Source organism: Dipodomys spectabilis, unplaced genomic scaffold, assembly GCF_019054845.1.
Source record: "Dipodomys spectabilis isolate Male_0828 unplaced genomic scaffold, ASM1905484v1 ptg000234l, whole genome shotgun sequence".
In the NCBI taxonomy this organism is placed as follows: domain Eukaryota; kingdom Metazoa; phylum Chordata; class Mammalia; order Rodentia; family Heteromyidae; genus Dipodomys; species Dipodomys spectabilis.
Window position 1 is genome coordinate 18,740,916 of NW_024870911.1, and position 21,815 is coordinate 18,762,730.

General features: G+C 37.9%; 2 protein-coding genes across 2 annotated transcripts; one reads left to right on the top strand and one right to left on the bottom strand.

Moving 5' to 3' along the window:
* The first annotated feature begins 9,096 nt into the window (after nucleotides 1–9,096).
* On the top strand, nucleotides 9,097–10,041 carry LOC122124314 (olfactory receptor 6C75-like). The gene has a single exon (XM_042699042.1). The coding sequence runs from the start codon at nucleotides 9,097–9,099 to the stop codon at nucleotides 10,039–10,041; it is 945 nt and encodes a 314-aa protein (XP_042554976.1).
* A 6,815-nt stretch (nucleotides 10,042–16,856) lies between these two features.
* LOC122124368 (olfactory receptor 6C3-like) lies at nucleotides 16,857–17,795 on the bottom strand. The gene has a single exon (XM_042699100.1). It carries the CDS (start codon nucleotides 17,793–17,795, stop codon nucleotides 16,857–16,859), a length of 939 nt encoding a protein of 312 aa, XP_042555034.1.
* Nucleotides 17,796–21,815: the final 4,020 nt, after the last annotated feature.

The window sequence follows — 21,815 nt, forward strand, 5'->3', positions numbered from 1 at the left end:
TTGTCCCCATCTCCTCCACATGTTATACTGACATCAAATATAGTGAAAGCGGGGGTTACACTGTGGGGGAGGGACATACAAAGCAACAAAGAGATAATATTATAAATGCGTTAGAAACACATGCATGAAAGAAACAAAAACATTAAAATACATATTTGAGGTTTCGTTTTCCTAACATCACATTATTTGACTTTTTCCGCTTGACTCATACCTATACTAGATATTGCAAATAAGGGAAACCATGGGACCTATGTTTCTTTGGGCCTGGCTTACTTCACTTAATATAATTTTTTCCAAGCCTTTCCATTTCCTAACAAATGGGGAAATGTCATTCTTTCTGATGGAGGCATAGAATTCCATTGTGTATATATACCACATCTTCTTGATCCATTCATCTACTGAGGGGCATCTGGGTTGGTTCCATGTCTTAGCTATGGTAAATAATGCTGCAATAAACATAGTTGTGCTGGTAGCTTTAGTGTGGCCTTGTTTGTGATCATTTGGGTAAATGCCCAAAAGTGGGATTGCTGGGTCATTGGGGAGCTCTATGTGGAGTCTTTTGAGGAACCTCCATACTGCTTTCCAAAGTGGTTGAACAAGTTTACATTCCCACCAACAATGAAGTAAGGTTCCTTTCTGTCCACATCCCCTCCAGCATCTGTTGTTGTTAGAGTTCTTGATTTTTGCTGTTCTAACTGGAGTGAGGTGATATCTCAATGTTGTTTTGATTTGCATTTCTTTTATGGCTAGGGATGTTGAACATTTCTTCATGTGTCTATTGGCCATCCTTCTTTCTTCTTCAGAGAAGCTTCTCTTTAAGTCTTTCGCCCACTTACTTATTGGGCAGTTGTTTCTTTGAGGATTTGTTGTTGGGTGGTTTAATTTTTTGAGTTCCAAGTATATTTTAGATATGAGACCCTTGTCCGTTGTATGGCTAGTAAAGATCTTCTCCCAGTCCTTGGGCTTTCTATTGATCTTGCTAGCTATGTCATTTGCCCTGCAACCTTATACAATCCCATTTGTCCAGCCTTTCTTTGATTTGTTGTGTTTCCGGGTCTTTATTCAGAAAATTTCGGCCTGTGCCAAGGAGACCCAGGGTTTCTCCTATTCCATCCTGTAATGTTTTCAGAGTGTCTGCTTTGAGTTCAAGGTCTTTGATCCATTTGGAGTTGATTCTGGTGCAGGGTGATATATAAGGATCTAGCTTTAGTTTTCTACATGTAGTTAACCAGTTTTGCCAGCACCATTTACTGAAGAGGCTGTCTGTCTTCCATTCTATTGTTTTAGCTCCCTTATCGAAGATTAGATGGCTATAGGTCTGTAGGTTCATTTCTGGGTTTTCAATTCTATTCCATTGGTCCTGAGGTCTGTTCTTATGCCAATACCAAGCTGTTTTGATTACTATGGCTTTATAGTAGAGTTTGAAATTTGGTACTGATATTCCTCCAGCAGTGTTCTTTCCGTTGAGGAGCGTTTTTGCTATTCGGGGTCTTTTATTGTTCCATATGAATTTTTGGATTGCCTCTTCTATTTCCTTGAAGAATGAGGGTGCAATTTTGATAGGTATTGCGTTGAATTTGTAGATAGCCTTGGGAAGTATTGCCATTTTCACGATGTTAATCTTTCCAATCCAGGAGCATGGGAGGTTTTGCCATTTTTTAAGTTCTGTGTTGATTTCCTTTTTCAAGATTTTAAAGTTTTCATCATAGAGGTCCTTCACTTCTTTAGTTAAGTTAATTCCTAGGTATTTTATTTTTTGTGGGGCTATTACAAATGGAGTTGCTTTCCTAATTTCAGCCACACTTTTCTCATTGTTGGCATACAGAAAAGCCATTGATTTTTGGGGGTTAATTTTATAACCTGCTACTTTGCCAAAGTTTTGAATCAGCTTGAGTAATTTGGGAGTGGAGTCTATGGGATTCTTTAAATACAAGATCATGTCATCTGCAAAGAGGGAGAGTTTTATTTCTTCTTTCCCTATTTGGATCCCCTTTATGTCTGCATCTTGTCTTATTGCTGTAGCTAGGCATTCTAATACTAGATTGAAGAGAAGTGGAGAGAGTGGGCATCCTTGTCTTGTTCCTGAGTTAAGAGGAAATGGCTTTAGTTTTTCACCATTGAGTATAATGCTGGCTGTAGGTTTGTCATATACAGCTTTTATTGTATTGAGGAATGTTCCATGGATTCCTAATTTTTTCAAAACCTTCATCATAAAGGGGTGTTGGATCTTGTCGAATGCTTTTTCTGCGTCTATTGAGATAACCATGTGGTTCTTATTCTTGCTCCTGTTGATGTGATGAATAATATTAATTGATTTGCGTATATTGAACCAGCTTTGCATCCCTGAAATGAATCCTGTTTGATCGTGGTGTATGATTTTTTGGATGAATTGTTGAAGTCGGTTGGCCAAAATTTTGTTGAGAAGTTTTGCATCAATGTTCATCAAAGAAATGGGTCTATAGTTCTCTTTCTTTGATGAGTCCCTGCCTGGTTTTGGGATGAGGGTTATGATGGCTTCATAGAATGTGTTCGGTAGTGAGCTTTCTCTTTCAATTTCATTGAAGAGTTGGAGGAGAATTGGTGTGAGCTCTGCTTTGAAGGCCTTGTAAAATTCCGCTGTAAAACCATCTGGTCCTGGACTTTTCTTAGGTGGGAGGTCTCTTATTGCTGTTTCTATTTCAATGCTTGATATGGGCCTGTTAAGATAGTTTACCTCATCTTGGTTTAGTTTTGGCATGTCAATATTTGCTAGGAAGAGGTCCATTTCTGTCAAGTTCTCAAACTTATTAGCATAAAGTTTTGAGAAGTATTCCCTTATAATGTTCTGAATCTTGCTTGTTTCCGTGGTGATGTTTCCATTCTCATCTCTGAGTTTATTAATTTGGGTGTGTTCTCTTCTTTTTCTGATAAGATTTGCTAAGGGTCTGTCAATTTTGTTGAGTTTTTCGAAGAACCAACTCTTTGTTTTGTTGATTCTTTCTATAGTTTTTTTGGATTCTAATTCATTTAATTCTGATTTAATTTTGATTATTTCTTTCCGTCTACTGGATTGGGGTTTATCTTGCTGCTCTTTTTCAAGGAGGTTTAGATGTGTCATTAAATTGTTAGTTTCAGATCTCTCCAATTTGTTGATGTAGGAGCTCAGAGCTATAAACTTGCCTCTGAGTACTGCCTTTGCTGTGTCCCAGAGGAGCTGGTATTTTGTGTGTTCATTTTTGTTGAATAGCATGAACATTTGAATTTCCTTTCTAATCTCTTCCATGACCCACTCATGATTCAGCAGTGTGTTGTTCAGCCTCCATGTGATACCGGACTTTCTTTGGTGGCTTTTGGTGTTGAGTTCTAACTTTATTCCCTTGTGGTCAGAGAGAATGCAAGGTATAACTTCAATGTTTCTGAATTTAGACAAGTTTGCTTTGTGGCCTAGAATGTGGTCTATTTTAGAAAACGTTCCATGTGCTGCTGAGAAAAACGTGTATTCTGATGCTGCTGGGTGAAATGTTCGGTAAATGTCTGTTAAGTCTAGTTGATCTATGCAGCTGTTTAGATCTGCGGTTTCTCTGTTGAGTTTTTGCCGAGTTGATCTATCTAGTGGGGAGAGTGGTGTGTTAAAATCCCCAACGATTAATGTCTTTGGATCTATATGGGATTTGAGGGAAAGTAGTGTTTCTTTGATAAATTTGGGTGCTCCATTGTTTGGCGAATAGATATTTAGAATTGTAATATCCTCCTGAAGGAGAGATCCTTTAATTAGTATGTAGCGACCTTCTTTATCTCTTTTCACGAATTTTAATTTGAAGTCTATTTTATCTGATATTAGGATTGCAACTCCCGCCTGTTTATGCGGTCCGTTTGCTTGGTAGATTTTGTTCCAGCCTTTAACACTGAAAATGTGTTTGTTTTTACGGGCAAGATGTGACTCCTGCAGGCAGCAGATAGAAGGGTCTTGTTTTTTAATCCAACTAGACAGTCTATGTCGTTTAATTGGAGAGTTCAGTCCGTTAACATTAAGAGATAGGACTGAGAGGTATTTGGGAGTTCCTGCCATGTTATCTACCTTCTTGGGGGCTCCGAAAACTGGGTTCTTCCTATGGTTCTTGGTTTCTCAGTTTGGGTGCAGTTTCTTGGCCTTTATTGCGGTCTTGTTGGTTTTCTATGTGTAGGACATCTTTAAGAATCTTTTGTAGGGCTGGTTTGGTGGAGATGTATTGTTTCAATTTTTCTTTGCTATGGAAGGTTTTTATTTGGCCTTCAGTTATGAAGGAGAGTTTAGCTGGGTACAGTATTCTTGGTTGATAGTTGTTTGTTTTTAGGGCATGGCATACATCATTCCAGGCTCTTCTTGCTTTGATTGTCTCTGCTGAGAAATCTGAGGTGATTCTAATTGGTTTCCCTTTATAAGTGATTACCCTTTTCTCTCTGACAGCTTTAAGGATCTTTTCCTTGTTCTGAGTTGATCCTGTGTGGATTATAATGTGACGGTGGGATGTCCTATTCTGGTGTGGTCTATTTGGGGTTCTAAAGGCTTCTTGTATCTGGACAGGCCTATCTTTTTGCATGTTTGGGAAGTTCTCTGCTAGGATCCTGTTAAACAGATTTCCTAGACCATTAACTTCTGTTTCTAGGTGCTCCTCTACACCCATTATCCTTAGATTAGGCCTTCTGATGGTGTCTTCCAGGTGTTGGATAGATCTATCATATTTCTTGGACTTGTCTTGGATGGTTGTATGTTCTTTCTCTATAATATCTAGGCTGTCTTCAATCCCTGAGATTCGATCTTCTGCATGTTCTAACCTGCTGTCAAGACTCTCTACTTTGTTTTTTATCTCTTTTCCTTCTAGTTGGTCAGCTTTGATGGCTTCAAGTTCTTTGTTGAAGCTCTGTTTTAGGTCTTGTATGAATTTCTTTACTTCCTTAATTTGGTGTTCAGTGTTTGTCCTCAAATCACTTAGTTGATTGGTTATGGTTTCTTTGGGCTCCCATTCCTTCTGTTGGGTTCCATTCAGCATTCCCTTTGTGGTCTCCCTGACTTCCTTCATCTCTTTGTTAATGGATTCCATGAATGCCTTTAGTGATCTTTGTGTGTTCTCTACCTGGTCTCTCAATTCCTGTATTACTCTTTGATTAGCTTCCTCCCGTTCGCGGGATTCCTGCAGATCTCTTTGAGTGTTCTCAGCCTGCTCACGCCATTCCTCCTTTTCTCTTTGAGTATTCTCAAGTTGTTCACGCAAATCCTGTATCAGTTTTTGAGTAGCTTCCTCTCGCTTATGATATTCCTGTATAAACTTCTGGGATGCCTCCTCTCTCTCCCTATCACGCTCATACAGAGTCCTTTGTACGTTGTCAAACTTTTCATTTATCATGTTTGCCACCAGTGTTTGTAGAGCTGTTTGGGAACTCTCCTCTGGATTATTCATTATCTGTTCTAACCCCTGATTATCAGGATTGGGAATTGAGATACCCGAATTTGCCATTTTTCTTGTGTTTTTCCGACTTACTCTGCCCATTTGAGATGAAGATAGCACCAGTTTTGTGCTAGAACACTATCTTAAGGCAACCATCAACCAAAGTTTGCATTTGTACAGTCAATAGTCTACAGATACAATCTAGTTCAACAGATACATCTATTCGACATCAAACAACTATATGTTAAAGGACTTTGAACCGCAGAGAAGAATTTGGAAAACCAGAAATTATTAGGGTTAGGGAGAGATGTGGGTAAAAAATAGGAATAGATTGGTGTGGGGAGGCACAGGGAGAGTTAACTATGTCCTAATCACAATGCAGGAAATAGGTTGGGTAGGATGTAAGTAGAGAGAGAGGGAAAAGGGAAGAAAGGGAAAGGGGAATGAAAAGAGACCAGAAAAAAAATAGAGACGTAAAAATTAATGTTATTTTAGAGATTAAAAGACCATCTATTTATAGAGGGATATGAATATGTTGAGAGAAAGGGAGGGACATAGAGGAGATGAGAAAAACTTTTAAAAAATGCTTAAAATATTATATAGGTATAAAGAGGTAGTACTGTTATTAATGAATTTAAGTCTCAGAGGTTTTGAATTGAGTAATAAGTTTGTGGATTAAGTGTGTACACAATGGGGGATAGGGTCTACTGGTTAACTACGGGTTTATCTGAGGATGTGCAGGACAAGAGTTAAGTCACATAAAGGTGAACAAAGAGGAAAAGTTGGAAAGGATAGGAAAGTGAGAAGAAAAGATCAGAAGTTCAGTAGAGCTAGAAAAAAAACAAAAACAAAAAGATAATTAAGAATGAATGAAAAAGAGAAAGAAGACAAGAAAAGAAAAGAAAACACACATTCACGTATTCCTAAAATAAAAATTATAAGAGGAGAAAAAAAAATTAATGGAAAACAATTATTTTTTCAGAAGAGGCAAAAATTAAAGATTAATAAAAGTTTTAGAAAAGCAAAAAAAAAATTTTTTTATATATATATAAGGTAACAAAAAACGAAAAAAAAACAAAACAAGAAAAAGAAAAAAAGAAAAGAAGAAGAAGAAAAAAAAAAAAGTTCTTTGATTTTTTTTTTTTTTTTTTTTGGGAGGGGTGGGAAGAGTCCTGTATCTCCCTTTTGTCTGTAACCAGAGTCTGGTTGGAGTCTCTGGTCAGCTTGAGGTCCTGTGGCTTGATTGGTTTCTTAAGTCAGTTGGTTGGAACAGGCAGAAAAATGCTCTGTTTTACCCAAGATTTTGAGATCCCCCTCCCAGGTTAGTTTACTGGGAGGGTGATCTGCTTTGAGAATCACAAAAGAGGGGGATGCAGTGATGAGGCTAGGTTCTGGGTAGAGTTGAGGTCTTTCAAGGAACAGTAGCTTTTCCCTGGGGCTATTTTGTGAAAAAAAAAACTCACAGCACCCAGCCTGGAGCCATTCTCAGGGTTTCTGTTTTTCAATTGATTGTGGTGGCTGCTAGAGGGAGGGGCAGCCTCTGGCTCTGGCCACCCAGCGAGGAGAGCCACTCCAATGGCTGGTGCCTGAGCTGGGCGACCCCTCCCTGGATGGAACTGAGTCTGTGAGGTCACCTCGCCGCCAAGTTCCCGTGAACTGCCAAATGACTAGCTCTATTCCAAGGCCTGAGCTGGAGCTAGCCGCTCCTCCGAGCTTTGTCGGTATCCAAGATGGAGATCACCGGTGCTGGGGGGGGAGGGGTGGCCTTCCCTCCTCTGCTCCCAGAGAAGGAGTGAGGAAGCGGGGCTTCTACTCACGGGGAGTCTTGGATCCCGGGTCGTCTCTGGTCTGCAAAGTGCAGGATGAAGTTGTCCGCTCCTTGTCGGTTCTTGCTGGTGTTGAGTAGAATCCGCTCGTCTGCTGCGTCTGGCTCCTTCGTCCCGGACTGCGTCTCAGGTATGCCTCCGCGGCGGTGGTCGCCGCTGCGACCCTGCCGCCGCAGCGGCAGCTGCTCAGATGTGTCTGCTTGGCTTCCCCTCTCTTGACTAACTCTCTGTCCTGTGATGGCACACTTGGTGTGATTCTCTGGCTTGGGACTGTTCACTGGAACTCTGAAACTGTTTTCTATGCAAGAGCTTGTTCAGATTCCAGCTTCTCCTCCGCCATCTTCCCGGAACTCTTCCGGACATTTTTTGATTTATAGACATTTTGTCTCTGTTATTGCATGAACATTTTGCAATTTATTGGATATCAGGATTTTTCATGTTCTTGTCTAGATAACAGTTTATGATCATTTATATTATAATCAATAGCTGGAAATCGTGGAATCAATTTTGTAAAACATTCCTACCCTTAAAAATGGCCTCCTTATATTTTAGTTTGCACCAATTATATTCATGCAATAAGACTCAAAGCTTCCTACCATCTGACTGTGGAGAGATGCAGTGAGAAGATGAGAATTTATCCCTCCTGGTAGTTTTGTACAGGAACTGTTTGTGCAAATCGATTCACCTCTGAAACCAGCTGGTTAATCCTTAGAAAATATTATTCAGTTTAATACAATGACACTTGTAAAGAATGTAGAAAAACAATAGAAAAGCTACAGACTTAAATAAATTGTTTGGATACTTGAAATTTTTCAGAAATTATTAGAGAAGCCAGCATATCTAAAGCTTTTAACCAACTTTAAAAAAGAACAATAGATTTGTGTGTAATATGATATCCTTTAGAAGACACTGAATAAAAAGTCATTCTCCCCTGAAAATAGCTTCACTATTGAACGATTACCATTTATTAGCCACAAAAAGGGAACAAAGTATGCTTGGGAGAACTGTCTTATGATTTTGAAAATACTACAAGTAGGAGCACTTGCCATTTACAAAAATGAAATTGGAGAGGGCATTGCAATGCATGTTGACTGAAGCAAGAGGCTCAGGAGTTCAAGTTCACTTGGGTTACATAGGGAGACCTTTCCAAAAGCAAAATAAAATTAACTTCTTTTGTGTATAAATTGCTTTGCATAGCAAAATTATTAATGAAGTCAAGTAAGTTATCATATTAAAATTATAACATGCATATCACATTACGAACAATACTCCTTATGATTCCCGTTCATTCTCTTGACTCATATCTTCCATAACTGGATGTTTTTACTTCTTGGAGTCACTGGGATATAAAATTTATTATTATGATTATTTTTGGTCTTATTATAATAAAAGTGACATAATATCTAATGTTACTTATATATACACATGTATTTGCACACACATTTATAAATATGTATGTGTATGTACATATATAAAAAATGAAAGATTTGCTCTTTTTTGGGACAATGGGGATACACCTGGAGGATAGTATACTAAGTGAAATAAACCAGAAACAGGAAAACACTATTTTTTTGGGGGGGGGGATTTCTGGTCGTGTGGCCTGAACTCTGGGCCTAGGCGCTGTCCCTCAGCTCTTCAGCTCAAGGCTACTACAGCACTACTTCTGGCTTTTTTTCTTCGTGCTTATGTGGTGTTGAGGAATGAAACCCAGGGCCTCACGGATGCAAGGCAAGCGCTCTACCACTGAGCCACCTTCCCAGCCCCAGAAAGACACTTTTTTAAATATATCTCTTTATTAGTGAAATAGATTTCTCTTCTTTCAATGATTTGACAGGTATAGAATACATTCATAAAGAAAGAAAATTATGGGAAATTCTACAGCAGTAACAGAGTTCATTCTTCTTGGATTGACCGATCACCCACAATGGCAGGTTGTTCATTTCCTATTTCTCCTTGTCACCTATGTGCTCAGTGTAGCCGGGAACCTGACCATCATCATGCTCACCCTCTCAGATCCCCATCTGAAGACCCCCATGTATTTCTTTCTTCAGAGCTTCTCATTCCTAGAAATAGCATTCACATCTACCTGCATTCCCAGATTCCTGGTCACCATCACAACAGGAGACAGAAGAATTTCTTACAATGGCTGTTTGGCTCAGCTCTTCTTTTTCATCTTCTTGGGAGTGACAGAATTTTACCTTCTTACTGCCATGTCCTATGATCGCTATGTGGCCATCTGCAAACCCCTCCATTACACAACCATCATGAGCAGCAAGGTCTGTATGCTTCTGGTCTTTAGTTGCTGGCTTGCTGGATTCCTCATTGTCTTTCCCCCAGTCATCCTTCTGATACAATTAGATTTTTGTGCCTCCAACATTATTGATCATTTTTTCTGTGACTCTTCTCCACTTCTGCAGCTTTCTTGCACAAACACACACTTTCTAGAACTCATGGCATTCCTTTTAGCTGTGGTGACACTCATGGTCACCTTGACACTAGTAATTCTATCTTACGCAAATATCATCCATACAATTCTCAGAATTCCTTCTACAAGCCAAAGGAAGAAAGCCTTCTCCACTTGCTCCTCCCATATGATTGTTGTGTCCCTCTCTTATGGTAGCTGCATCTTCATGTACATTAAGCCTTCAGCAAGGGAGAGGGTGACTTTGAGCAAAGGAGTAGCTGTGCTCAACACCTCTGTGGCTCCTCTTCTGAACCCCTTCATCTACACACTACGCAATCAGCAAGTGAAGCAAGCCTTCAAGAGCTTGGTCCGCAGGATGGTCTTTTCTACAAGTAAAGGAATGTGATCCTGTGAAATGGAGAGCCCCAGAGAGAGAACTGAAGTAAAATTACAGAAATTATTTGTAAGCGTGCCTTTTTACTCCTTCAGTTACATATGTTTGTTTAACACTAATTCCTCATTTTCCAATTATCCTATAATCTACATTTTTAACTACTTCAAATTAGAAATTATGTAAGGCTTTTTTTCACTATGAAACAAAGTTTTAGAGAAATCCCTAATCTCTGGTGTTTTCATAGCGAGAGATCATGTGTACATTGATTGTTATAAAATATTCAATGAAATATTTTCTTATTGACAATCATATTTTATAGGAAACAATAATGGTTGAAGACAAATTGTTATCTTAGTTTGTGTCCAGACACTGTGTCTTCTCTACTAAATTGAAACAAAAAATAACAAGGAAGTAAAAGCAGTACAGTAATGATGCTACGTAAATAATTCTGTAATTCAGAATATCTGAATCACTGTTGCTACCATTCTCTGATTTATAAGCCCACAGCACTCGTTAAGTTTCTACTGATATTAGAAAAATGAGGCAGAATTTCCCAACATTAATATTCTTGTTTAGCATCACTATGATTCACTATTATTTTTATCAGGGCATTTTTAGTTACTAAAACATCAAAGATATGGAATTCATGGAAATGTAATCACGGAGATCCCACTGAATAATTTAGTAAAAAACTAACAAATAAACATAAAGGTAGCCAATCAGCTTTGTGCCCGGGGCTTAGGCCTGTAATTCTAGCTACTCGGGACTATGAGAGCTGAGGATCAGTATTTAAAGCCAGCCCAGGCTGGAAAGCCTGTCAGATTCTGAATTCCAATCAATCACCAAAAAAAGCTGAAAGTGGACTTGTTGTTCCAGTGGTAGAGGGTAGCCTTGAGCACCAAAAATTCAGGGACAGTGCCAAGGCCTTGAGTTCAAGCCCCGGGACTGTCTAAAAAAAATTAAAATATAAGTATCCAACCAACTGACCAAGAAGCACCTCAATAAAGTAACAAGATTTTGCCTTAGCTATATCTACAGTAGAAATTCGGTGTAATACATCTAAAAAGGTAGGATAAAAGGCTACAGCATGTAGATTAAGGATGTTTAAGGAGTGGCTTGTACTGTTGAGGGATGGCAGTTATTTGTATCCAAGGTTCTGAATAGAAAAGGGTCCTAGAAACCTAGACATGAAAATAATAATTGATTAAAGAAATAAGTAATTGTGCTTCTCCTTTAGAAAACAAAGCAAAAGAAATTAAACTTATTCAAGCATAGAATCCAAATTATATTGATAAAGCAAATTTGTTTTTGATTAATTTAACATGTAGTTGACTAAAGGCATATTTTACTACACCCCTTGGGAAGCAACAATGAACAAAATATTCTCTCTGTTTTAAATCATATTTTTTCATTAAAGACATTAAAAAAATCAATGAAATGTACTCAAATGTTTTTTTTTCTTTCATGCAATTGTTTCTAACATATTTATAAGATGATTCCTTTGTTGCTTTGTATGTCCCTCCCCCACAGTATAGCCCCTGCTCTCTCACTGTATTTGATGTTGGTATAATTTGTGGATGGGAAGGGCTAAAAAAGTGCACAACTTCTAGAATGTTCCACAGACAGAAAGATTAAAAAAAAAGAAGCAATCGTCAGTACAGTGTGAGAAGTTTCTCTTGCTTTGACAAGCATAATTGTGCCGTTCCACCTCAGCTTTTGTGACCCTATGAATTTATAAAAACATAACAATATACTCCACAATATTGGTGGAGCAAAAGCAAAAAGTTCTTGGGTTTGGGAATTTAGTCTAGGAGACAAATCGTCAAAAAGATACATGCAGCATGGGGAAGGCTTGATGGCGAATGTCTTAGCTCTGACAGTTGCGAACCTGCCACACCCAAGCTCCAGACACTTGCTGAGATCTGTGGGGTATTCAACATCTAGTTCATGTTTCATTTATAAGGCTGTAGTAATTCAGAAAGATAGCCCTACAAGCAATCTTTGTGTTTTGCATGTGCCCAGTTAGTACATTTTTTGGAAGGAATCAATGCTCTCAATAGCATGTAATCTTGCAATTCTGAGATTGCTTGCATATTTCTAGTTTACAAGGCTGCTTCTTTCCACAGGACGTGGTCCAATGACTTGCTGCCTGAGTCTATCTGAATCACCATGTTGATCTATATGGCCACGTGTATTCTATGGGCAAGCTGAAAGGTTCATGGGCACTTGGGAAGCAAAAGCCACAGTGGTCAGTGACCTCATTCTTCCCAGTGAGAGCAGTTGCATCACTTTTTTGGCAAGGAGACCTTTAACTCAGGATCCAGGAGCTGCAGGATTGCTGAGACTGCTGGTGGTTCCCACAGTCTGTGGGAGTCTATTGTCAGACAGATTTTGAGACTGAGTCATCCAGGGGAGTGACCATGCTCAGGGAATCCTGGGACACCCAGCTCTGGTCTCCAGTCCCCGTGGGAGTTGGACACCAGAGGTTCTTGGTAGAGAGGGAGAGATTTTGATTTGGGCGAGCTGAAAGCTCCTGGTCAGAGCTCAGGACGCGGTGAAAGGTTCCAGGTTCAGTAACCCCAAATCCATGTGGTGAGAGCAGATTCATTGCCTGAGCATCACTTCCGTGACAAGGCAAGGAGTTCTGGGCTAGGCTGGCAGAGCCCTCAGGTTCCAGGAGCTGCTGGCTAGTAATGGGGGACAGAGCAGGCAGGCAGCTAGAAATGGAGTCTGCACTAGCCCGGGGTCATCAAAATAAGGAACATTCATAGCTCAGGGAGTGCAGCCAACCAGCCACAGCCTTTGAGAATGAGACAGTTACTACAAGGGGCTAAGGAAGGGGAGGAACTTTGAAGTAGGAGAGTGGAGACATCAAAGCAGTGCTAGGAGTGGAGGTGGCACAGGGTATGGTGGTTGTTGGCCCTACTTTCCTGCCTTGAACAAGTCCCAGTGTCTGAGGACCAGTGCAGAAGCAGCAATAGCAACAACTGGGCGGCTGGCAGAGTTCTCCACAGCCAGGAGCCATCTGCTGGCTGTGGGATTTGCCGCTAGGTGGGGAGGAGAGCTCTGAACAGCAGGCATTGTGCTCAAGTGACCTCTTCCAGCTCTCTGCTTCCCCAAGATGATGAACTTCCAAGAAGGGTCTGAAAGAACTGAATAGCACAGACAGCACAGCTTAGTTCTTTGGTTCTCCCTGTGCACCAACAGGGCAGGTATGACTGCTGTGTATAGATATATTCACTATAGATATGTTGAAAGGATTTACAGGTTTGCACATGTGCTGACAAAGGGACACACATGGAGGAGGACCCGTGTAGTAAAGCTTATACATAAATCTCAATGCAAAAGCACAAGAAATATAAACAAAAAAGGCAATAGTAGACATCCAAGGTGAGTCACAGCAAAAGACTGTAATCCCAACTACCCAGAAGGCTGAGATTGGAGGATAATGGTTCAAAAGCACAGACACACAGACACACAGACACAGACGCACAGACACACAGACACACAGACACGCACATGCGCATGTACGCGGGCATGCACACACGCGCGCACACACACAGGCCAGGGAAAGAATTTACTGTTGGATTCTACTAGAATTTTAAGGAAGAATGAGTATTTCAACATATTCCCCTAAAGAGAGAAAGATGGAACTCTACCACACTCATTCAATGAAGCCACTATTACCTTCATACTCAAATCACACAAGGGCACAACATCAAATGAAGGAGATCAACTTCCTTGATGAACATTGGTAAAATATTTACAAATTAAATTCAATAGAACAGGAAAAAAATCATATCAAGTTCAAGCTAGTTTTACTCCAGAGATGTATGAATGGCTGAACACATGAAAAATCAATAAATACAAAGTAATACATGAAGAAAACATGGTGCATATATATGGTGGGGTATTATTCAGTCATAAAGAAAAATGGAGTTATATCATTTATAGGAAAATAAATGGATGTGGAGATCATTATGTTAAGGTGCTAAGCTTGGAGAGACAAATTTCACCTGGTTTTAATCATGTAGAATCTAGATTTAACAATAATAACATAATAATATGACATGATTGTCAAAGCAGAATTGTTTGGGGGAAATAGTAGGTGGAAAGGCGAAGGGGAGAAGGATGGAGGATGAATAATATGGAAGTACACTGTACATATAAAATTATTATGATGAAACCCACTATAATTCTTAAAAGGAATGTAGAAAGGGGTGGGGATTAATAAAGAGTAACATAGAAGAGAGGAGTGATTTGATGAACGTATTATACATGGATGTGAGTATCACAACAAGCCCCCTTTGTAAAATTAATTTATGCTAGAAACAAAGAAAAACGCTAGAAGGATACATGCAAGATTTAATGCAGTTTAAATATAATTCATCAGCTGGCTAGTCTCTGAGTACCTGGTACCAAGAGACCATCATTGAGGAAAATCCACAAATGCTCAGGATGCTAAGTTCAGGGTTGTACTGAAGATGCTGGATTCATTTTTTCTGTAACAGCATCCAGCTCTTGCTAATGACATGACATTTTAAAACAAATCCACAATTTTCATTTCATCATTTAATCACATTAACTTTTAGTATGTTTGGGGGGCATCATTTGCTGTTTGGGGAAAGGCAGAATTTGAGAAGATTAAGGACAGAGAAACACTCAGCAGATCACAAACTCATAACCTGACTTAGGGCATTGTAACCTCTTTGTGCAACTACTTAATAATAAATAAATAAAGAGGCCTGGAAATGTGATTTAGTGGTAGAACGTCTGCCTAGCAAGTGCAAGGCTCTGATTTCAAACCCTATACTCCCCAATAAAAGAACTTTAGAAAATTATGATTGACTCATCTTTTTTCATCACTATATGACATTGCCTGTCATAAGCTGACATTGATTAAGACATGTTGTATTAATAAACTGCTTTGTTAAAGGGTGACTTCTTTGTATAACTACTTAAAGATAATAAAAATGTTAAAAAAAAGGTAAGTATAATCATATGCTTTGAATGAGTAATCACACATTTGCAAGTCCTTTAACAATTCTAACAACACAAACACCTGCCAAATCGTTACAAATCAATCAGTGTATTGTAACTCTACGCCAGAGTTTTGATTCGAGAGTAAACAAACCTCATACTTGCAAGAGATGATCTCTTTCAACACTGATTTTAGTCTGTTCAATCACTAGCAATTTTCCAACAGACTTTATAAAAATATTACATATGTCTTACCAGATACAAAGTAGAGTGTGTACATTATCTAGACACACACACACACACACACACACACACACACACAGAGAAAAGATGCTTTCTTCTCTACTGTCAGAAGCTCTATAAAATTGTTTCTGGAGCTTGAGATTGAAACTCGGCTCTCCAGACATTAAACTATTATAAATTTATCATAATGGCAAACATTTTGTTGATATGTTTTCATTTTCTGTTCTCTGTATGTATGCTTGGAATTATTTAATGTGCTTTAGGAAAAATACCTCTGATCAATGGAGAACATAAATTATAGGTATCTTGTAAAACTGTTGAAAGAATTAAATGATCCAATGTACAGAAAATAATTGAATAAATATTCAATGAGACAAGCCGGGTGCTGGTGGCTCACGCCTGTAATCCTAGCTACTCAGAAGGCTGAGATCTGAGGATCACAGTTCAAAGCCAGCTCGGGCAGAAAAGTCTGAGAGACTCTTATCTCCAATTACGCACCAGAAAACCAGAAGTGGTGCTGTGGCTCAAGAGGTAGAGGACTTGCCTTGAGCTGAAGAGCACAGGGACAGCCCCCAAGCCCAGAGTTTAAGCCCCACAATGGACAAAAAAAAAATTCAATGAAACAATCACGTTTCTCTTCTCTCTTATTACTTATTAGAAATGTGATACACATTAAGTTTTTAGAATTTCATATATTTAAATGAATGTTTATATATTTTATTCTGAACTCTGTAATGATTGTACTTATTTGGTTTTACGGAAATGGCAATTAGATCCAGATTTCCTATTTGGTCCTAATTCAGGGTAGGAACGACTAATATAATTGTACATATATAATATATACATATATAATATAATTATACCTATGCATATGTTAGCCATATATATTTAGCAATTATATATATATATATATATATATATATATATATATATATATACATATATGTGTGTGTATAATTGACCCCATCTCCCATTTTCAAGTGTCCAGTTCCTGGTGTGTATTTTCTTGGACTGTGAAATAGCCTTGTAAGAATGACTAATTCTAAGTCTACATCTATCCTGACCATTTTTTCCCCACATCAAGCCAGATGTCCCATGTCTTTACTATGAAACCTATTTCTATCCCATATCCTAATCTTTAGCCTAAAGTTGCTACTTCCTCCACATACATCTGAATGAAATATTTGAAAGATGAAAAAATAGTTGAATAATGGCCTCACAAAATTTTTTGAGTAAAATTTGGGGCAAATTTCAATGAAGAAATGGAAAAAATAATGAGTGTAATGAACATAAAAGGTTTTTTAAAGGATATTTTGTAAGTCATATACATCATTTATTTTATAATAGATTATTGTACTCAATTTTCAAAACAAATGCACACATAAGTAAACACATAGATCCTAGACAGATACATCAATAGATCCTACACAGATAGATAGATTGGTCTATACACATATAGAAGTAAGCATAAATGTACAGAGCCTAATGTTTTGTCTAAATATGAAAATTCCATAAATCCTGTAAGTCAAATCATGAATACTCTTTCTCCATTCCCAATGAACTTGGCAAAGAGAGAGTTTATTCTTTTAACATCATTTACACTTTCATTTACCAGAGAAAAGCATAACTTTTTGTATGGTATCCTTAAAGGCTTGCTTCACCTGCTGGTTCCTCAGGGTGTATATAAATGGATTCATCATAGGAGCCACAGAGGTGTTGAGAATAGCTACTCCTTTGGTCAAGGAGGCCTTTTCTTTTGCAGAGGGATTAGCATACATGAATATGCAGCTTCCATAAGAGATGGAGATGACAATCATATGAGAGGAACAGGTAGAGAAAGCTTTTTTTCTTTGACTGGCAGAAGGGAGTTTCAAAATTGTCCTAATGATGAACATATAGGAAAGAATTATTAGTGCTAACGTGAAAAGTAGAATTACTATTGCAGAATAAAAGCCAATGATTTCTAGTAGCCACGTGTCTGAGCAGGATAATTGCAATAAGGGGAAATAGTCACAAGCAAAGTGATCAATGACATTGGAGCCACAGTAATCTAACTGGAGGAAAAGAATGACTGGTGGGAAGATGTTTAAGAATCCTGCTAGCCAAGCACAAAAGACAAGCAGTATGCAGACTCTCTTGTTCATGATGGTTGTATAATGCAAGGGTTTGCAGATGGCCACGTAGCGATCATAGGACATAGCTGTTAGAAGGTAAAACTCAGTGATACCCATGAAGATGAAGAAAAACAACTGAGCTGTGCAATTATTGTAAGAAATTGTCTTGTCTTTGGTAATAATTGTGCTCAGAAATCTAGGGATACAGACAGTGGTAAAGGTAATTTCTAATATGGAGAAGTTCCTGAGGAAGAAATACATAGGGGTCTGTAGATGAGAGTCCACCAAGGTCAGAGTGATGATTGCCACATTTCCAGTAATACTTAGCATATATGTGATACTCAGAAAGAGAAAGATCACAATCTGAAGCTCTGGGTCATCTGATAGCCCTAAGAGAATGAACTCAGTGGGTACTGTGTGGTTTTTCATTGTTGATCTTTTCTTTTCTTCCCTTTGGAACATCAAATGTGTGTCTCCCTATAATACAGAAAGCAGAAACAGGATTGAGATTAGAGCATGCCATTCAAAAAACCCATAAAGATTAAAAAAATGTTGAAAGAAAATAAAACAGGTGTCCTGAATCAGTAACCTTCTCTGCCTTCCATTCTTATAGTCAGGTAAAAAAAATTACTTGGTCTCAATTTGTTGAAAATATGTGCTAAGTACAGACAAAAAGTTGTGGTGCTAAGATTTAAAAAGAAGCAATCTCTTACAATTTTGCTTTCACTCGGCAAATTATCAGTCTAATGAAAATACTTAGCTATATTATAAAGTGAACGAAAATATAGTAATTATTTTTTTCCTTTCCTGAATATTATAAAATATATCTAAAATAGAGAATGATCTATATAAACGTGGAAATTGAAGCCCTACCTTCAGATGTTGTATTTTGGAAAACTCAGTTTCATGTTGTTTCAGGAAGCATTGCAGGTTAAACCACAATAGCCATTTTACAACAGAAGCATCATGTATATTCATGAAATGTACTGGCATTCTAAATTTCTTGCTTCAGGTTTGGTAATGCAGTTTCTCTCTTTACCTCATTCACATTTTCTTTTTCTGATGAAAAGACCACAGGATGGGAAAGAGAAATTGCAGTGTTTGCTAAAAAGAATTCATTGCCTAGACACATTTTAATTCATTACATACAAAATTCTGAAAACATTTTCAATATTGATATAACATATGAATGAGTGGATGGACGAAATGAGCAGATGGATAAAGTATTTACTAGAAAGCAGATGGTCCTTCAAGTAACTAAAATTACTTTAAAACCAAACCAAACCTTTAAAATTATGAGACATAAGGAAGAAGCATAAGGTCTTCCTTCTTCTACCACCCTGCAAAACTAACTAACTAACTAATTAACTAACTAACTAAGTAGATTTATGGGAAATGAAGAAATAAAGAACAATTCAGGGGCCGGGCGCTGGTGGCTCACGCCTGTAATCCTAGCTACTCAGGAGGCTGAGATCTGAGGATCGCGGTTCAAAGCCAGCCCGGGCAGGAGAGAACGTGAGACTCCTATCTCCAATAAACCACCAGAAAACCAGAAGTGGTGCTGTAGCTCAAGTGGTAGAGCACTCGCCTTGAGCTGAAGAGCTGAGGGACAGCGCCCAGGCCCAAAGTTCAAGCCCCATGACTGACAAAAAAAAAAAAAATAAAAAAATAAAAGAACAATTCAAGATGTATTGCTGTATTCCTGTCTTGGGATTCCATTAATAGCCACTAATTACATTAATAACAGCAATTAGATAACAATTTATTTTGTAATGTTAAAAGAGTTTCAAATCCACAAATTGTATGTACAAATAATATCTTAAAATTTTTTAGGAGAGGAAGTAGCACTGTGGCCCAAGTGGTAGAATGCTCACCTTGAACTGAAGAGCTTAGGGACAGCACTGGGGCCCAGAGTTTGTTTAAGCCCCACGACCAACACCACCACCACCAACAACAAAAATTAGAAGGGAAAAAACTGGGAGAAAATGGGAGAAAATGAAGGAGGGGCTGACACTACTCAAAAAGAAACGTACTCATTACCTGACTTATATAACTGTAACTCCTCTGTACATCACCTTTACAGTTAAAAAAAAGAAAAAAGAGATAACTTTTAAAATGCTATGAAATAAAGCCAGTACATTAAATTGTTATTAAAATTTTAAGTGAAATGGAATAATGATGTGTATTATATTAAAAATATCAAACTTACTTTTTATTAAGTGAATTTGGATTCTACTATCCGGCTTTCTTAAATATTCATACAATTTTTAGAACTGGAAAATTAGTTTAGCAATTTGCTTGGCTTCCTCCTCACTCTCAAAGTAGTTGTGACAATTTCACACTTTTATGCATCTCTGGAATTAAATTTCTTTTGCTTAGGTTGGAATATACCACTTAGTCACTATTACTCTACAGTATTTGGAATATTTTATCATATTTTACATATTTCTCATATTACAAGTAAGTCTTATTTTTTCCTTTCTCCCACAAAATTAATGTGTGAACACAGTTAAGCCTGTGTTGACTCATGTACTCTTTCATTTGTTTCTTCCATATAATTCAAACCATTTAGTAAAACATTTTCCTTGGCATTTGCACAAACTTTCTAAATGAATATTTTTGCAGCGCTATAATTACACATTCACGAAACCTTGGAAACACTTTCTGTAGTCTTCAGAGAATGTTTCATTTCCCTGAAAATGCTGCTGTGGCCAACCGAAATTAAAGAATTCTCTGCCTTAGAAATGTTGCACTATTAGAACTGGACTTATTTTATCTGTGTCTTTTTTTTGTTTCCTCCAGGGAACTGATTAAGTAAACAAATGGTGCCAAAGAGACACATCATTAAAAGATGTGGCTGAATCATTTGACACTGGGCTTTTATTAATATTGATAAGAAAGTTTATAATTGTCTCTTTATACAGTTAATATATGATAGTCAAAGAGAAAAACTATCCACAGCAATCACATATTGTCAATCATTTGTAGATGGTAAATAGCAATGTGAAAAGATATTACACACCTTGTGTCATTTGGTAAGTGCAACACTGTCAGGATGGCCACCTATCTGGGCTAGCTAGGCCACATGCTGGTGGCCTGGGGTTTTCCAGAGAGAGCCAGGAACTCTCATTCTCTTCTGATAGTAATGCAGTATGGTGCAGCCACTTTGGAAAATAGCTGGGTATTTTCTTAATTGTAATTATTCTATAGATGGAGAGGTCATGTTTCTTGGTGTTTACTCCAAGAAGTTGAAAATTTATGCCCATACAATATCCTGTACATGGATATTTATATCAACATTATTTAGAGTTGCCCAAAGTGGGAAGCAAGGAAGAAGTATTTTAACAGGTACATGGGTCTATAAACCAGGAAAATAAGCAAAATATTTTTCAACACTAAAAGTAAATGAGCTATCCAGCCATGGAAAGACAGGGAAGAAACTCCAATGCATATTTCTTAGTGAAAGGAGCCACAAATGCATATTTTTTAGTGAAAGGAGCCAATCCATACAGGTTACATACATATGATTGTACCTAGATGATGTTCTGGAATAGGTAAAGCCAGGATAGGAAAAAGATGACTGATTTTTTTTAGGAACCAGTGGAGGGAGATAGAGATAAATAGGTAGAAGATACGAGAATTTTAGGGCAATGAAAACACTATTCATGATATAATTGTGGATGCATGCCATACATATTCATCTAAATATTCTGTGATTAGACATCACTAGGGAACCCTTACACAAATTGAGTGTGAGTCTTCCATGATTAATACAGCAATGAAATTTACTAAGAGCTGAACTTACTACCTTTTGACAAGGTTCATTTGCTGTTATTACTTATTTTCATTAGATTGTTGTATATAATTGTGCAGGGAGCATTCTCATCGCAAGGATAGTTATGAGCCAAGAAAATATATGTTAGGAAATATGATGCTGCATACTTTCAACTGATACTACATTCAACAATTTCTCCCTATATTCTTTTTTTTTTTTTTTTTTTTTTTTTTTTTTTTTTTAAATTTTATTTTATTTTATTTGAGAACATACTGTACAGAGGGGTTACAATTACATGGGCAGGATAATGCATACATTTCTTACCAAGCATTGCATCCTCCTCCTTTGTTTACCCTTCACCTCCCTTCCCAGCCTCCCCCCTCCCTCCCACCCAATCATACCCCCCCTCCCCCCCCCCCCCACCGACATTGTAAAGCTGGTTTTGACATGACATTTTGTACTTCTCATTGTTGCAACAGGTCCACCTGAATCCTTAAACGACTTGTTTGTCCCCGTCTCCTCCACATGTTATACTGACATCAAATATAGTGAAAGCAGGGGTTACACTGTGGGGGAGGGACACACAAAGCAACAAAGAAATAATCTTATAAATGCATTAGAAACACATGCATGAAAGAAACAAAAACATTAAAATACATATTTGAGGTTTTATT